Below are 16765 nucleotides of genomic sequence, written 5' to 3' on the forward strand. Positions count from 1 at the left end.
TTTTCTAAGTGGGTTTCTGAAATGGATTTGTCTGTAACTACGTATGCTATGCTGTGGTCCCCTTGCTATCACCTGGAGACAAAGTGAATATTATTTAATTCATTTAGTAATATGTACTCACCATCCAGTACACTACAACAAACCTTAGAAGTACAAGCTCCATATGACCTCATTATTAAGGAACTCAGAGTCTAAAGAGGACAAAGTAAGTGTGAATTTCCATAAAATCATGTGCGTAACAGTGGTTTTCTCTTTCCTTATTAAACCTGCAATCCAGGTTATGTAGAAAGCCTACATCCTTAATAAGGATTCTCGACTGCTTTCTGTGAATTCCAAGCGCATTTTAAATATTCGACTCAGCATTTTTATTTTTATTTTGTACCAGGAGGATTTTTAAGTTACCTAATCCTTCATATTGCCAGAAATGGAAATCTTGACCCAATGAATATGGGAAGGAAGAAGTTGGACTATTCCACCACCAGCATCCATTGGCTTGGTTTTATTTATTCACATTTCTATCATTTCATGTTTATATATGAGAATAATCAAAATTTAAATGTCACCTGGCTCTGGGTGACCAAGATAAAACCATGCAGGAGAGTTAAACTCATCATTATTAGTCTACAATGGATAAAGTAGCCAGAATAAAAATATGAGCAAAATATGAATAAGAAAACCAAAACCTAGAATCCACACATCCCAACTGAACATTGTTCCCTACAAACAAGTACTTGGTCTTCTCTGTTTGTGCTTACATAGGAAATTGAAAGAAGTTTCAGAAGCCACAGTTAATCTGTCCTTAATAAAAACAAAAAGTTAAAAACAGAATTTCAAGCAAAGAAACTGACCAAAACCACAATCATTTGGAAAGGTTAAGCTGCCATGGGGACATTTGTTTGAATGCATGCTCATGTACTGTTGATGGGACTGTAAATGACCCATGCTCTTTGGAAAGAAAATTAGTCTTTATAGACATGTGACAAGGGCCTTCCATATGGTAGGCAATGAGCAAAGCAAAAGAAAACAGCCAACTCGAAACGGCCTGAGGTTTACAGCTAGACAGCCTGGTTCAGCTCCCATCACTTAATGGGTTGGTGGCCTTAAGAAATGACAATTTATCTGCATTTCAGTCTCTTTATCAGTAAAATGTTGCTCATGACAGCAACCTAATGGTTGTGGCTATAAGAATTTAATAAGGTATGCAAACAGCTCAGCACATAGCAGGCTCTTATGTTAGTTTTGGTTTTCCTCGTACCCTAGCAGCAGACTTGATTTTAGTACATCTTGATTTTTCTAGAAGGAAAAAACAAACAAAACCTGGGAAATGTCCTCCATATAGAGACTTGTGTTCCCTTTTACTTTAAGAAAACTATCAAGACGTTAATATACTCAAGGAGCCCGGTGAATCCTGAAGCTGAATCTAGACTTTCTCCTTTCCCACTCAAGAGTTTTTATGAAAAGCTGCTTTTTGCCAAAGGAGACATAGTTGTAGACTCTCTACACAGTGGCCAACTTTCTTGCCTTGGGGGAGGTTTGTTTGAGAAAGCTGTTATAAAGCCTCAAAGAATCAAAAATTCTAAATAGACATTTCTCCAAAGAAGATACACAAATAGCCAATAAGCACATGAAAAGATGTTCAACATTGTTGATCTTCAGGGACATGCAAATCAAAACTGTAATGTGACACCACTGCACTTCCACCAGAATGGCTAAAATAAAAAATGTGGACAGTAGCAGTGTTGGTGAGGATGTGGAGAAAATAGAACCATCATACATTGCTGCAGGGATTATAAAATGGTGCAGCCACTATTTAAAAAACAGTTCGGTGGTACTTGCAAATGATAAACATAAAGTTATCACTTAGCCCAGCAATTCCACTCTAAGGTACATATACAAAAGAAAACATATGTCCACACAAAATTTGTACATAAAAGTTCATAGCAGCATTATTCATAATAACCAAAAAGGAGAAATAACCCAAATGTCCACTGAGAGATGAGAGAAACAAACTGTGGTATGTCCACACAATGGAACATTATTTGGACTTAAAAGGAATCGAGTACTGATATATGCTACAGCATGGCTAAAGCTTGAAAACATTACGCTAAATGAAAGAAGGCTACATACTGCATGAAACCATTCATATAAAATGCCCAGATCATGCAAATCTATACAGACAGAAAATAGATTAGTAGCTGCCATGGGCTGGGGAATAGGGGAATATGGGGTGGGAAATAAATGGTGACTGACTGTTAATGGTTACAGGGTTTTTTTTGTGGGGGTGGGTAATAAAGCTGTTCTAAAACTGGTAATGGATGCAGAATATACTAAAGACCTTTGAGTTGTGTAATTTAAATTGGTGTGCAAATTATATCTCAGTAAAACCTTTTTTAAAAAGAATCAATAGAATCATGCTCACGCAGAAAGAACCTCCACATCATGAAAATATCATCAAAAATTTGGATGATACTTTTGGGCGTGCACAGTGGCTCATGCCTGTAATCCCAGCATTTTGGAAGGCCGAGGCGGGCAGATCACAAGGTCAGGAGTTTGAGACCAGCCTGATCAACATGGTGAAACCCCATCTCTACTAAAAATACAAAAATTCGCCCGGCGTGGTGGTGCATTCCTGTAATCCCAGCTACTCGGGAGGCTGAGACAGGAGAATGACTTCAACCTGGGAGGCGGAGGTTGCAGTGAGCTGAGATCACGCCATTGCACTCCAGCCTGGGCAACAGAGCAAGACTCTGTCTCAAAAAGAAGGAAAAAAAATTGAAATCATCTTTGTTGAAATCGGGGGCAGGGACAGTTACTAGAAACTGGAGAACCAGCATCCAGCCCACTATGTTCGACTCCATGAGATTATTGTCCTTTTTACATTTTCCTTTCTGGCATTTAATAAAAAACCGGCCCCCACTCCACTACCTCTCCAAGTAGTGTTGGTAATGACAAGAAGCTCCAGTTCATTGTGAGTTTAAACAAATGCATTTGCCCTTGGCCTTTTGGGTCAAAAATACCATGGCCCCAAAGTGCTGTTAGGGATTTTTAGAATTACTCAAGTTTGAATTATCATGGTGTCTTGAGAATGAAAAGGTACACTGGTGATTTTCCAGGCAATACCTTAATTTTACAAATGAACGAACTGAGGCACAGGAAAGCTATGCACAAAGCTAGACAGCAAGTCAGTAGCAGAACCAGAACTCTGGTCTTCCGTATTGCCCGTGTTGTTCTCAGTGTCGGCCTGTATACCATCTACATACAGATACAAGTCATTGTTTTGGTGACCTGTGCTACAAACAGCTCAGCACTCCAGCCACGGCAGTATGGTGCAGAGAAAGACCAGCCTTTGGAGTCTGACTGCGAGTTTAAATCCTGGTTCAGCCGCTTGACCTCTCTGAGCCTGAGGTTCTTTTTTGATTAAGTGGGATAATACTTACTCTTCCAGATTATAGTAAGAAGAAATCATACATACAAAGTGTGTGGTAATGACCCTTGGCAAACAGCAGGTATTTACTAAAGGATTCCCATTGTTATCACAGATTAATGTACAGCCAAGTATTAAATATATATAATGAAAATGTATACTTCATAATAAAAAGATTTCCCATCTATTAAGCATATTGTTCTAGCATTGTACCAAAGTTTAAACCTGACAGCAAACCTGTAAGTTGATCATTCTTGTTTTGTAGATGATGAAACTGAGGCTAAGAGAGGGTCAATTACATCATACAGCAAATACATAGAGGTACATAGAGGTACTTCAATGGTGTTTTTTGTTTTTGTTTTTTACTTCAAAGCCCAGGTTCTTGTTATTCTATACCACTAAAATAGTTTGTATTATATAACTTTAAGATGACCCGGTACCTTATTCTCTGAAAGTTATTTACTGTATTTCTTAGTTAACACTGCCAAATACATGCTTTATGTGAGAAAATGTTTTCTTTCTTAACTTTGGCTGGAGACCCTCTAAGGCCCATGGGAGAACTCTCTCTGAGCGCAAACTCATTTATTCAACAAGAAACTCACTGATCCTCCTAACAGCAAGATATCACTGAAAGCACTCTGTTTCTTTTGATAAGAGCAGCAGAACTTTAAACCCCACACCATGAATGTGTTGCTTTTTGATCATGTTCCATTGCAACCAAAGACACTAATTTCCAAATATGTTAACCACTTGTGGGAAGTGGCAAAAAGATATCCTGCAGATGAAGTGTTAGATCATGTTGCTAATCATATCAACAGCATGAACAGGAGAAACACGCATGAGAACAAAATAACTGGGATTTGCAGCCTCTGACAGCAAGTCAGTTAAGTGCTTTAATTTCCTTTGGTGAGTTGAGGAGGTACCTCTCCAGTGAGGATGCCAGTTTGCAAATGAAGCATTTCGATCCTGAAAACCTCACCAGATCTGTATGGAAGGTCAGGTACCTAAATTTCTGAAGGGCTTACACACACCACTGATGCCCCTTCAGGTTTCATCACCTATATTTATTTTACAGTCATTTGAATGGGAGTTCAGGCTTGTGAAGGTTAATGGACTGCTGCATTTGACAACAGTAATTCTCCCCTCAGCCACAGGCCAGAGCCAGGGGAGGGACCATCCGCGGGAGCTCCTCGCGGGCCCCTTGCCCTCCACCATCATTCAGAGAAATCAGCCTCCGTAAAGGTCGCATCCCTGGCACTGTTTAGCTTTCCCATCTCCATGGTAACTTGCTCCCAGACCTCTCCTGAGGAGTGACTTCCAATTGTGCTAAATTGGAAGTCTCTCTCTGACATGTGAAGTCCTGCTCATTAGAACTAAGGAAAGACCATGAGACTCACAATCAAAAGAAACAATTACATAACATTGTGCATTTTTTGCACTCTCTCCAAATTGTTCCACATTATTAAAATTAGTAACAAAATAATGTCCCCAGTTTTCTACATTAGACTAAAATACACTATGTTTTCCTGGTGTATTTTAGTCTAAAACAGACTAAATATTAGACTAATACGATTTTAGTGATTTAATCTAATATAGACTAAATATTAGACTGATAATATGATTATATTACTTCTCAAAATGAACTCGAGGAAGGTGATCAAATCTATATAATGTTTCTCTGAGGTGAAATTTTCAGAGAAACTATAAATAGGACATTGCTCAAACTATTAAAAGCATTGCTTTAAACATAGTTGGTGTCTCACTCAGCTAGAAATAGACATGATATGGTGTATGGGTGCTTTAGGTTTCCAAGAAATAACCAGGAATGGCCATGAACCTGGATGCCGTGAGAGAGAGCATGAGAAAACTACAGCCACCACACTCAGCTTGTGCAGTATGAGAAACAAAAATGGAGTACTTTTTCCAGAAAACACAGCCCCGGACTGGAACCATTTCTACATAGACACGGGATTACTAAGATGAGAAATGGGACAAGAATGCCTGGTCTTTAAAAACTCCACCTACAGGGGTGATCTGCCTCTTCCTCACGAGAGAAGGAAGAATGAGGCTCTCAAATCACCACACTTGTCTTTTTAACTGACACATAATAATTGTATATATTGATGGAGTACAATGGGATATTTTGATACATGTATATGTTGTGTAATGATCAAATCAGGTAATTAGCAGGCACAGCATCTTAAATATTTCTTATTTCTTTGGGGTGGGAACATACAAAATCCTCTCCTAGCTATTTTTAGATATACAATATTGTATTGTTGACTGCAGTTACCCTGCTGTGCAATAGGACAGACACCAGAACTTATTCTTCCTTTCTAGGGATGGTAACTTTGTATCCATTGACGATTCATTCCCCATTCTCTCCCTCCCCAGTCTCTGGTAACCACTGTTCTATTCACCACTTATAGGAGATCAGCTTTTTAGGAGTCCATGTGAGTGAGAACATGTATTTGTCTTTCTGTGGCTGACTTATTTCTTTTAACATAATGTTCTCTCTTTATTTTTTTAAAAGATCTTCTCTCTTTTAAAAAAATATAACTGTATTACTTTATTATCATACATAAAATATTAACAGGAATTCTATATTACCATGATAGGTTAATGTTAATTTCCCATCGTGTCATAAATGTCTTTTTTTTTTTTTTTTTTTTTTTTTTTTTTTTTACAGTTCATTTGGAACAAGATCCAAATAAGGTTCTTACCTTGCACTTGGTTGATATAATCTTTTGGACTATCTTGCTAGATTTAATTTTATTTTCAATTGACAAATAATAATTATACATATTTATGGGGCACAGTGTGATGTTTTGATAACGTGTACATCATGGAATGGTTAAATCAAGCTAATTAACAAATGTATCACCTTACATACTTATTCACCACATTTTTCTAGAGCACATATTATAATAAAGTAACTGATACTGGTCAAACTGTAGACTATTCTCTAGGACTTCTATGACAGGCAAAAAAGAAACTTTAGTGAAATGAACTCTGGAATATAAATCAAAAGACTTCTATCAAAAGACGCCCACATCTCTTGCCCATGCCAACCTAGTGGCCTGGGGCAAATCCCCATGTTTCAGCATCTCGGCCTATAAAATGGAGTAACAGTGTCAGCTCTGCATACTTCATGGGTTTTTATAAAGAACCGATGAGTCAGTGCATGTGAGGGTGCCTCACGCTGGTACACTCTCTAGCACGCACAGAAATCACCTGGAAGACTTGTGAAAATGCAGATTCTGATTCTGTAGGTCTGGGATGGAACCCGAGATTCTGCTTTTCTAAGAAATTTCCCGGGCCGGGCGCGGTGGCTCAAGCCTGTAATCCCAGCACTTTGGGAGGCCGAGACAGGCGGATCACAAGGTCAGGAGATCGAGACCATCCTGGCTAACACGGTGAAACCCCGTCTCTACTAAAATACAAAAAATTAGCCGGGCGTGTTGGCGGGCGCCTGTAGTCCCAGCTACTCGGCAGGAGAATGGCGTGAACCCAGGAGGCGGAGCTTGCAGTGAGCTGAGATCCGGCCACTGCACTCCAGCCTGGGCAACAGAGCGAGACTCCGTCTAAAAAAAAAAAAAAAAAAAAAAGAAATTTCCCAAGAGGCCAAGCATCCTCAATAACATTAAGAATCACCCATAGTATAATTCATTTATAAAATTCTTACCAGAATTTTTTCCTCAGTGAAATTAATTTACAAAGTCATTAATTTACAAATGTCTTACCAGAGATGGATTCATGAATTCTTCTAAATATACCCGACACAGTTTGCGATCCCAGTCATCTGTGATGTGGCCTCCATACATGATCTCACCAAAGAGATAACGGAGATCTTCCCACGGGACCTGGGGGGAGAACCACACAAATACTCACTGCTGGGTGCAGAGTTTGCCTCAGAGTAGCCAACCAGTGGCACGTGCCCCTTTAACACAATGCCCTCCAAGCCTCTGTCAATAGGAGGATTTAAAGGTGGTTCAAAAATTATCTAAGTTTCTGCAGATAATTTCTTGGGAGAATTATTTTCAGTGTCTTCTAATATAGTCAGTGAAAATTCACTAACATTGAGCTGTTTATGAAGATTTTTTTTAAGAGATGAGGTCTGGTTTTGTTGCCTAAGCTGGAGTGCAATGGCACAACCACAGATCACTGCAACCTTGAACTCTGCGCCTCCAGCAATCCTCTCGCCTCAGCCTCCCAAGTAACTAGGACTACAGGCACAGGACACCACATCTGGCTAATTTTTTAAAAATTTTGTAGAGACGGGGGTCTCACCATGGTGTCCAGGTTGGTCTCGAATTCCTGGTCTCAAGCCATCCTTCCTCCTTGGCCTCTCAAACTACTGGGATTTACAGGCTTGAGCTGCCACGCCCAGCCTTATGCAGATTTTAAAAGAAACTAAGTCATCCCTAGAACATGTTTGCAGGGAAAGTTTATACATTCAAAATCTCATCTAAAAATTGTGAAAGGATATTGGTTCATAAGGCCTTTGAGGTATGACATGTTTTTATTATCTGATTTATATCAGCTTATATTATCAGATTCAGGAAAAGAAAGCAACATCCACACAATTTGAATTTGGGGTGTATTTAGAATCCTAGTACTTTCCAAAAGTCCAGGCAAACAAATCCCCTTGCCACAGATGGAGTTGAGGGCTTGTCTTATGGCATGACTGGCCTAATGATTGTTGTAAGGGTTGTAACTAATGACTCTACCATGTTTCATTCAAGAAATCACTGTATCTCCTCTTTATTTGGCTGAGCAGGGTTTGAAGCCTCTCTTTACTACCCTTTAGCTTCTTCTGGGTTTGCAAAACATGCCAGTGTGTGATGAAGCCTTTCTAGACAGGAACCTTTACACCCTCGGGGGCAGTATACTGCCTCCCAACAGTTCAAGTAAAAACGTAATTATAGCCTTCGCTTGTTGCGTGATGTGACAGAACAGAACAAGTAAAATTGCTTCAACTATGCCAATGTACTTGCTACAAGTTTATTTGAATTTGAATAAATGAACTTCAAATATGTCTTTTAAGCTGGGTTGAGGTGAATGAAAAATAAGAGAGGGGTGCCTAGACCACAACATGCTCTCTCAACCACTGCATGGACTACCTTCCAAATAGCTGAAATGGATGGAAAACAAAGGCTTCTGACTTTTAGTTCTTTGTCCGCTTACATTTAATTGATGCTTGCTACACATTTCAGTATTCAATATGTATCTCTTTTCAATTTTTATTTAACTAGGGATCTGTTCTTTTCAATAATTATTTATTTCAATAATTATCTGTTCTTTTCGATAATTATTTAGCTAAGGATTTGCTCTTTCCTCTTGTTTTTGAGACAGAGTTTTGTTCTGTTGCTCAGGCTGGAGTGCAGTAGTATGATCTCAGCTTACTGCAACCTCCACCTCCAGGGTTCAAGCAATCCTCTCACCCCAGCCTCCTAAATAGCTGGAACTACAGGCACACACCACCATGCCCAGCTAATCTTTTCTATTTTTTATAGGGACTGGGTTTCCCCATGTTGCCGAGGCTGGTGTAGAACTTCCGGACTCAAGCTATCCTCCCACCTTGGCCTCCCAAAGTGCTGGGATTATAGGCATGAGCCATCATGCCTGGCCTCAGATCTATCCTTTTCAATAATAGATTCTCTTTCCCTCAATCCCGGTCTTTGTTTTTTACATATACTTTCTGGAAAAGGGCATTTTGTACAACTAAACATGTGCTCACAGGAATTTAATTCCCAAATCCTGATAAGTCGCTTTGTGATGTGCAGAAAATGACTAAGGTCAAGACACCTGAGAAACATGAGAATGTGTTAAAAACTTAAGGCTGTGCTGATCCTGGAGCCCCAGGATGAAAAAAAGCAGGACACAGTGCGACTCAGTTGGTCAAGTGGTGTTTCCAAGACTCAGGATGCAAGAGCTGGAGAGAAACCCATGTGTCCACTTCCCTCTTCCTCCCCTTCCTTTCCACCTCAACTGTGTATAGGATTCAGCTGAAATACGATTCTATTCCTGGTCTCAGCCTCACAGGACAGTTATGAAGGACTTGAATCAAAGTCTTAAATGGTCCATTCCTTTTCCTACCTAGAACTATTATAATTTTAAGTGTAATAGTTTAGACAAAATGTGCTGGGAATCAACACAAAACTAGTACTATTAGAATGGTCAAAATATGCTCAAAGTATTCAGAATTACTTTTTAATTCTATAAATTAAAAAATGAGGCCGGGCATGGTGTCTCACGCCTGTAATCCCAGCACTTTGGGAGGCCGAGGCAGGCGGATCATGAGGTCAGGAGATCAAGATCATCCTGACTAACACGGTGAAACCCCATCTCTACTGAAAATACAAAAAAATTAGCCAGGCATGGTGGCAGGTGCCTGTAGTCCCAGCTACTCAGGAGGCTGAGGCAGGAGAATGGTATGAACCCGGGAGGCAGAGCTTGCGGTGAGCCGAGATCGTGCCACTGCACTCCAGCCTGTGAGACAGAGTGAGACTCCGTCTCAAAAAAAAAAAAAAAGAAAAGAAAGAGATATAGAACACTGAACATCAAATACCGTATTAAAACCATTTATTTTGGATACAACTTATTTAAAATTTGTTCCTTAGGAAAATACACCTATGTTAGGTACCAAGGGTATCTATTCTAATAGCAATCAAATCTCCACTGAAGCTTGAGAAAACTTACAACAAAAATTATAACAATTGTTACTGAAGGAACATAAAACAATAGTTTCCATTTAGAAACAGAGACGGGTGATTTTTAAAACGCTTTATAGAAAATGTGGCCTAGAGTACAACACTTGATTGGTTTTGACACATGTATCCTAGTTTTAACGGATTTAACTTAATGAAAGTTTCCCTTGTGAGGATTAAGCTAGAAAATCCTTAGGAATGAATGTTTCTTGCTTTTTGAAATCCAATCATTGGGTTGATGAGAATTTACACAAATGTTCTTGATGAGGCATTCCCATTCCCATCTGTAAAACACATTTTAGCTGCGAAATAAAATCATTCATCTACCTTTAACTTCAAATCAAGGGGAACATTACTGAGAAAGTCACAACAAGGTGGCATCCTTAATACATAATAATGACATACACAGGAAATGCACCATTATTTATACATGTGACGTGCTGTAAATTGCTTCCATCATCAGAACTAATTGTAGTGATTATTAATGCAGTGTTATGAACTGTCAGAATTGCTGTATGTAATTACATTTGTGCAAATGCTTCATTACCTGCCTAATGAATCTGGCATATACGCACATGTAAACCACTGTTTTTGTTAACATAATGAAGGACTTTTTTTTTTTTTTTTTTTGGCACTAAGCTGCTGATGTAGAACTGGTTTGACCTATCTTATGAAGTTCGAACATCCATTGCTGGAAAACCTTTGATCTGGTTTATTTTCACACTTGGCAGAAGATACATACGTAGTGTCGGCTATTTCAATAATAGCTTCAAAAGAGAAATTATGGCCAATTTTGATAGTGCCCAAAGACTGACAGTTTTGTAAACTCCTTGGAAGAGGTTATTTGACCACCAGCACTTACTTTAGGGTTTGCCTCTAAGTAGTTGTAGAGGACATTGGCACAAATGGTGAGGTCTCCAGGATTAAAAGGATAGTTTCGGCTCCAGCCCTGGGGGCCAAACCTCAGTCTCCCAGCAACACAGGCATGGAAGTAGCAGAGAGAAAAGAGGATGCTTTTAAACTCCTGCTCCTTGGAGCATATTTCAAGTGTATCCTGGGAGAAAAGAGAAGAAATACTTGATTATTCATCCATCTGTATGGTTTCCAAGAGCAACGGTCTGAGTTTTCAATAATCTTGTAAAGAACTTTGAGAGCAAGATACTACAGAGGTAACATGTAGTTTTCAGCATGGCTACTTATCCTATGAGAGCACAACAGGAGACGACTGGGCATTTGCCAGTCTGTTGGCTTAAGAGGAATACTTTTATTTTGCTTCAGTCATGCTTCTAAATGCTTCTAAGTTCACTAGAAAATGAGACACTTCATTTTAACCATTTCATACTGCTTGACATCATTTTCCCCTGCAAAAGTTTCCTTGTAGAATCTGGATGACATAAAGCCATCATCTTGATTTCATCACTGTAGTAGAATGCTATTAGAGTTTGGAGAATGCTAGTTAACCACAGCTATCCATTCTTCCCTAGTTCCATTGCAGTAGAGATCGCCTGGGCACACGGACACCCATGACTGTTTCCCAGCCTCCCTTGAAGACATTTGTGTCATAAGACCAAATTTTTGCTAACAGAATTTCAGCTGAAGTGTTGTGTATAACTTCCAGGTCATTTGCTGAAAATGAAATTGCTTGTGTTGTCACTCTTCCCTTTTTCCTGACCCTTTTTTTTTTTTTTTTTTTTTTTTTTTTGAGATGGAGTCTTGCTCTGTCACCCAGGCTAGAGGGCAGCGGCTCCATCTCAGCTCATTGCAACCTCTGCCTCCTGGGTTCAAATAATTCTGCTTCTAAGTAGCTAGGATTACAGGTGCATGCCACCACACCCAGCTATTTTTTGTATTTTTAGTAGAGATAGGTTTTCACCACATTGGCCAGGCTGGTCTTGAACTCCTGTCCTCAGGTGATCCACCCTGCTTGGCCTCCCAAGGTGCTGGGATTATAGGCATGAGCCATGGGGCCCAGCGAACTCTTTTCTTTTCTATGGCTAGAAATGATGACGATTGGACAAGTCTGGAAACCTTGAGTCAGGTATGGCAGAGGCACCTGTCAGTCTGGGCGTGTGAATGATCTCATGGAACAAAGCTGCCTAATATGTGAGAGAAAAAAAACTCCTATCTGTTTGAATTCCTAGAGCTTTGATTCTCTTTCTTACAGCAGCTTAGCCTGTACCTTTAATAAAACCATCATGATACATTATTTCCTTCCAATGAACTAAAAGTAAAATTCATTGTTGGGATGGCTAGGTGACATACGGAAAATTGGGAAACACGTGTCTAGACCTGTGAGGTTGTTTTTGTTTTGATTTTTGGTTTTGCTTTTTTGAGACGGAGCCTTGCTCTGTCACCCAGCGCCCAGGCTGGAGTGCAGTGGCACTATCTTGGCTTACCACAACCTCCGCCTTCCGGGTTCCAGTGATTCTTCTGCCTCAGCCTCCCGAGTAGCTGGGACTACAGGCATGCGCCACCATATCCAGCTAGTTTTTGTATATATTTTTAAATAGAGATGGGGTTTCACCAAATTGGCCAGGGTGGTCTCAAACTCCTGACCTCATGATCCACCCACCTCGGCCTCCCGAAGTGCTGGGATTACAGACGTGAGTCACTGCGCCCAGCCTAGACCCGTGAGATTGTTTTGAGAATGCAGATGGAAAGTGGAATCCTGGAATGCCACATTGATATGGTTAATGCTCAACAGCCATAAAATTAAAAGGAGAAAAACAGCTGTCCAATCTATGGCTTAAAAGTCATATTTCACCCATGTTCAGATTTGGCAGCTCTGTGAGGCAAGGAAAGGAAATTGAGGACTACTCCTTCAGTTGGCATTGAGCAACAGGGGAGGAAGAGGCCAAAATCTGCCCTTCCCTGCCTAGTCCTTTAAAATGGGCAAACTGTAGCCAGTTCACATTTGAAATGGATCTGACAACTTGGGCCATACATGAAGTATACGTAGAACCAGTGAGTAGGAGTTCAGACTAGTCTTCCAGAGGACTTGTGGTACTAAACCAAGACCAGATTTGTTCCATGTAGGCCAGGACCAGAGAGCTTAGTTTCTTTAGACAGTGCTTTTAGCAGAATCCAGGGCTTCCACCAAATATGGTTCTAGAATTGGCCAGGAAGCATGTAGTGCAGATCCAATTAAATCACTAGGTCACTCTAAATCATTAGGCCATTTTTAGGTCATTTATGGGGCTTGGAAATATACAATCATTAAAAAATAACTTTTCCACAAATACAGGGCAAGCTTGTGAAGGCAGAAAAGAGAAACTGTATAACTGGAATTAACCTTGAAGGGTATAAAAGAATCTTACTTTTAAATGTAAGAAATTTCTAGGAGATCCATATAAGTATCAAAATTTCACTTTGGAATTATGATCTAACAAATCACTTAATACCTTTCTAAATTACAGGTAGTCCACATAAAACCCAAGGCACTACAATAATTAAGCACATCACTTCAATCTTTATTTTATATAACTGACTTGGCTTTATCCTCAGTGTTAAAAGAAACAAGTCAATCCATTTCATTGTGTTCTGATAACATAAACGATGTAGGAAGAAAATATGAATCAGGCTTTCTGAAGAAAAGGTATGAGTCTACCTACCAATCCACATTTCAGGCCAGTGGTATTTTTGCAAACCAAGTGATAAGTAAATTAATATTTTATAAATACAGACTACATTGTGAACAGAGAACAGGCATCTGCATACACATAATAGTGCTATTTGTACACAATCACCAATTTTATATGCACAATGATCAATTACTTGTTTTTGTCTGCAAATTTTACAGAAATAGAAATCTGTATTCTTACTCTAAAAAATATAGTTATCTGGGTGTGAAGGGAGCCAAAAGAGTACTCCCTTATGACATCTTCCTCAAGAGGCTCTTTAGCTGAAAGGTGTAGGTAGATGGCATCCGACAAGAAATGGTTCTTTATGCCTTGGTCACTTAATTAAATTTACAAAAATATTATGCAATGCTAGGGATAATAAAGCACTAGTATTAAACAAACTGTTCATTTTGAATACACATGCCAAGTTTGGAGGTAAATTCTAATTTGAGAGGAAAGATTAAAAATATGGATTTAAAAATTAGCCAGGCATAGTGGCATATGCCTGTAGTCCCAGCTACTCAAGAGGCTGAGGTAGGAGGATTACTTGAGCCCAGGAGTTCAAGGCTGCAGTGAGCTATAAGTGTGCCACTGTGCCTCAGCCTGGGTGACAGAGCAAAAAAAAAGAAAAAAAAAAAAAGAAAAAAAAGGATTTAATTAGATTTGAAAAATATCCTAGCAGTACAGTTGACTTGTATAAACCTCTTGGATATTTTACTCCACTGTGAGGGACACCCAGGCAACAAGAACAACTGGTCCTCATTTACCTAACCCATATGGGTAACAAGAGAGACAGCATTCATCACTCTATCCATAGACAGGCTTTAACAAGATTGGACCACAGCAGCAACACAGAAGACCCAGGATAATACAAGGAGATGTGGGAAAGGACATCTGGGATGGAGATTGCTGATTGCCTTCCTTAAAAAGTCTTCTTGCTAATTTTTAGCTGGGCATATGGTTGCTTAAGATAAATTCACTTTTCCTAGCCTCTCTTGCAGCTAGGTAATGCAATGTGACTAAGTTTGACCAATGAGATGAAAGGAGAATTTCTGTATGTTAACTTGTAGGAAGCACTTGCACACCAACGCAAACACAGTATTTTTTCTTTTGTCATCTTCTTTGTTTCTTCTTTCTTCCTCCTGTCAGGAATGTGGATATGGGGGCTGCAACTCCTGCAGTCACCTGGGACCATGACAACCCCATTCTAGAAATGGTGAACCATAAAGAGCCAGACTGATGACAATTTGTGGTAACACATGAGTTCTGAATGGACTATCTGTAAAACTGTCATGTGGCAGAACTACTTTTTGGCCTTGTGTATAAGCCACTGTTATTTTATAAGAACTTCTTTCAAAAGTAGCCAACCCAACATTCTAACTGATAAAAGGGTAATGGGAACTTATTCACAGAGAGCCAGGGAGCACAGGCTAAATCCCTTGAATTATATAATCTGATTAAAAACTGCATTTTGTTTTCTAACATACTGACAGGTCAGCATTCATAAAAGACTCTACCATTTTAGATTTCCTGCAGAGTTTTTCTTTTGTTGGTTGGTTCTGGCTAAAATAGGTTTGATGAGAAGATTATTTAGTGAATCACTTTGGTTATCTTTGCTTTTGCTACTTATTATTAAGTTCACTCTTAATATTTCAGAAGATCCTCTCCACTAAATAAATATTCTTCCTTCAAGTTCCTAAAAGTCTTTTCAATAAATGTAACCTTCAATTAATAAAAGTGGCTTTCCAGATAGCAATCAAAAGAACTGACAAGTTCATGAAAAGACTAGAACAGGAGTTCTTAACTAGGGAATTCATGCATAGGCTTTGGGGGAATCTGTGAATCTTCATCATTATATGCAACATATTTTTAACAGTTATTATTTATTATTTTTTGAGACACTGTCCCGCTCTGTTGCCCAGGCTGAAGCACAGTTGTGTGATCATAGCTCACTGCAGCCTCGAACTCCTGGGCTCAAGTGATCCTCCTCTCAGCCTCCTAAAGTGCTGGGATTGTAGGCGTGAGGCACTGTGTCTGGCCCAATATGCAGTACATCTTCGAATGTATATTTCCCTGGGGAGAGTGTCTATAGTTTTATGAGATTCTCAATGTGATCTTTACCAAAAAAACAAAACAAATGAACAAAAAGGCTGAAAGATAATTGGGCTAAAGCATATTTGTTCATGAAATGTTCACTTTCATGAATAAAGATAATTATTTCAGGGGGTAGATAAGTCCTATTTAGATAAATCAAATTCCTCTTTGTACTTACTTTGGGGAATAACTTGAAAATGTCATAAATAGCCAGAAATTATAAATTAAGGGATGATTAAAAACATATGTCTGTCATAGTGGATTACATAAGGCATATTGCAAATATTTAATAGTTTCAAAAAGATTTTTTGAGTCCTACTATTTACACAATCTTCTGTCTATATATAGGATACAAATTACTCAATTATTTAATGAAGTAATTAACTGCATTCTTCAACACTGTATTCTTAGGTAGTCAATTATCATAATTCCTTCATAATATTGGTTTAGGTACTGACCCAAAAACTACCAGAAACGAAGTTAAGGATGTTGACATCCTTCACAGAAAACGACATTTCTAGGAGGGGGTTGAATATTGATCACCAAATCATATGTATTTCCTCTTTAGAGTTCATTCTACTCTCCTAACAAGAATACGATTTATCAAGGATTTCCAAAAAATTCAAGGAAGGAAGGAAGGAAGATCTCAGAGCAATAGCAAGAACAGAAACTGAAAGACTTGATAATGATATTGATAAATAAGATAGTTTGGGTAAAAAGAGTAATGGTAATAAAGGTGTCATTAATTTATATATGTATTCGGCCAGGTGTGGTGGCTCACACCTGTAATTCCAGCACTTTGGGAGGCCAAGGTGAGCAGATCACCTGAGGTCAGGAGTTCGAGATCAGCTTGGCTAACATGATGAAACCCTGTCTCTACCAAAAATACAAAAGTTAGCCGGGCATGGTGGTGGGCG

General features: G+C 39.1%; 1 protein-coding gene across 1 annotated transcript in view; it reads right to left on the reverse strand.

Annotated features, from left to right (window-relative positions):
• Nucleotides 1-16765, reverse strand: part of DNAH11 (dynein axonemal heavy chain 11) — a 371689-nt gene that overhangs the window by 9539 nt on the left and 345385 nt on the right. The window contains exons 75-76 of the mRNA XM_031935967.1: nt 10997-11188; nt 7168-7287 (exon numbers count right to left, since the gene is read on the reverse strand). Of these exons, the coding sequence (XP_031791827.1) occupies nt 7168-7287; nt 10997-11188 (312 nt within the window). The remainder of the gene's footprint in view (nt 1-7167; nt 7288-10996; nt 11189-16765) is intronic.

This window comes from Piliocolobus tephrosceles, chromosome 8 (assembly GCF_002776525.5).
Source record: "Piliocolobus tephrosceles isolate RC106 chromosome 8, ASM277652v3, whole genome shotgun sequence".
NCBI classification, from domain to species: Eukaryota; Metazoa; Chordata; class Mammalia; order Primates; family Cercopithecidae; genus Piliocolobus; species Piliocolobus tephrosceles.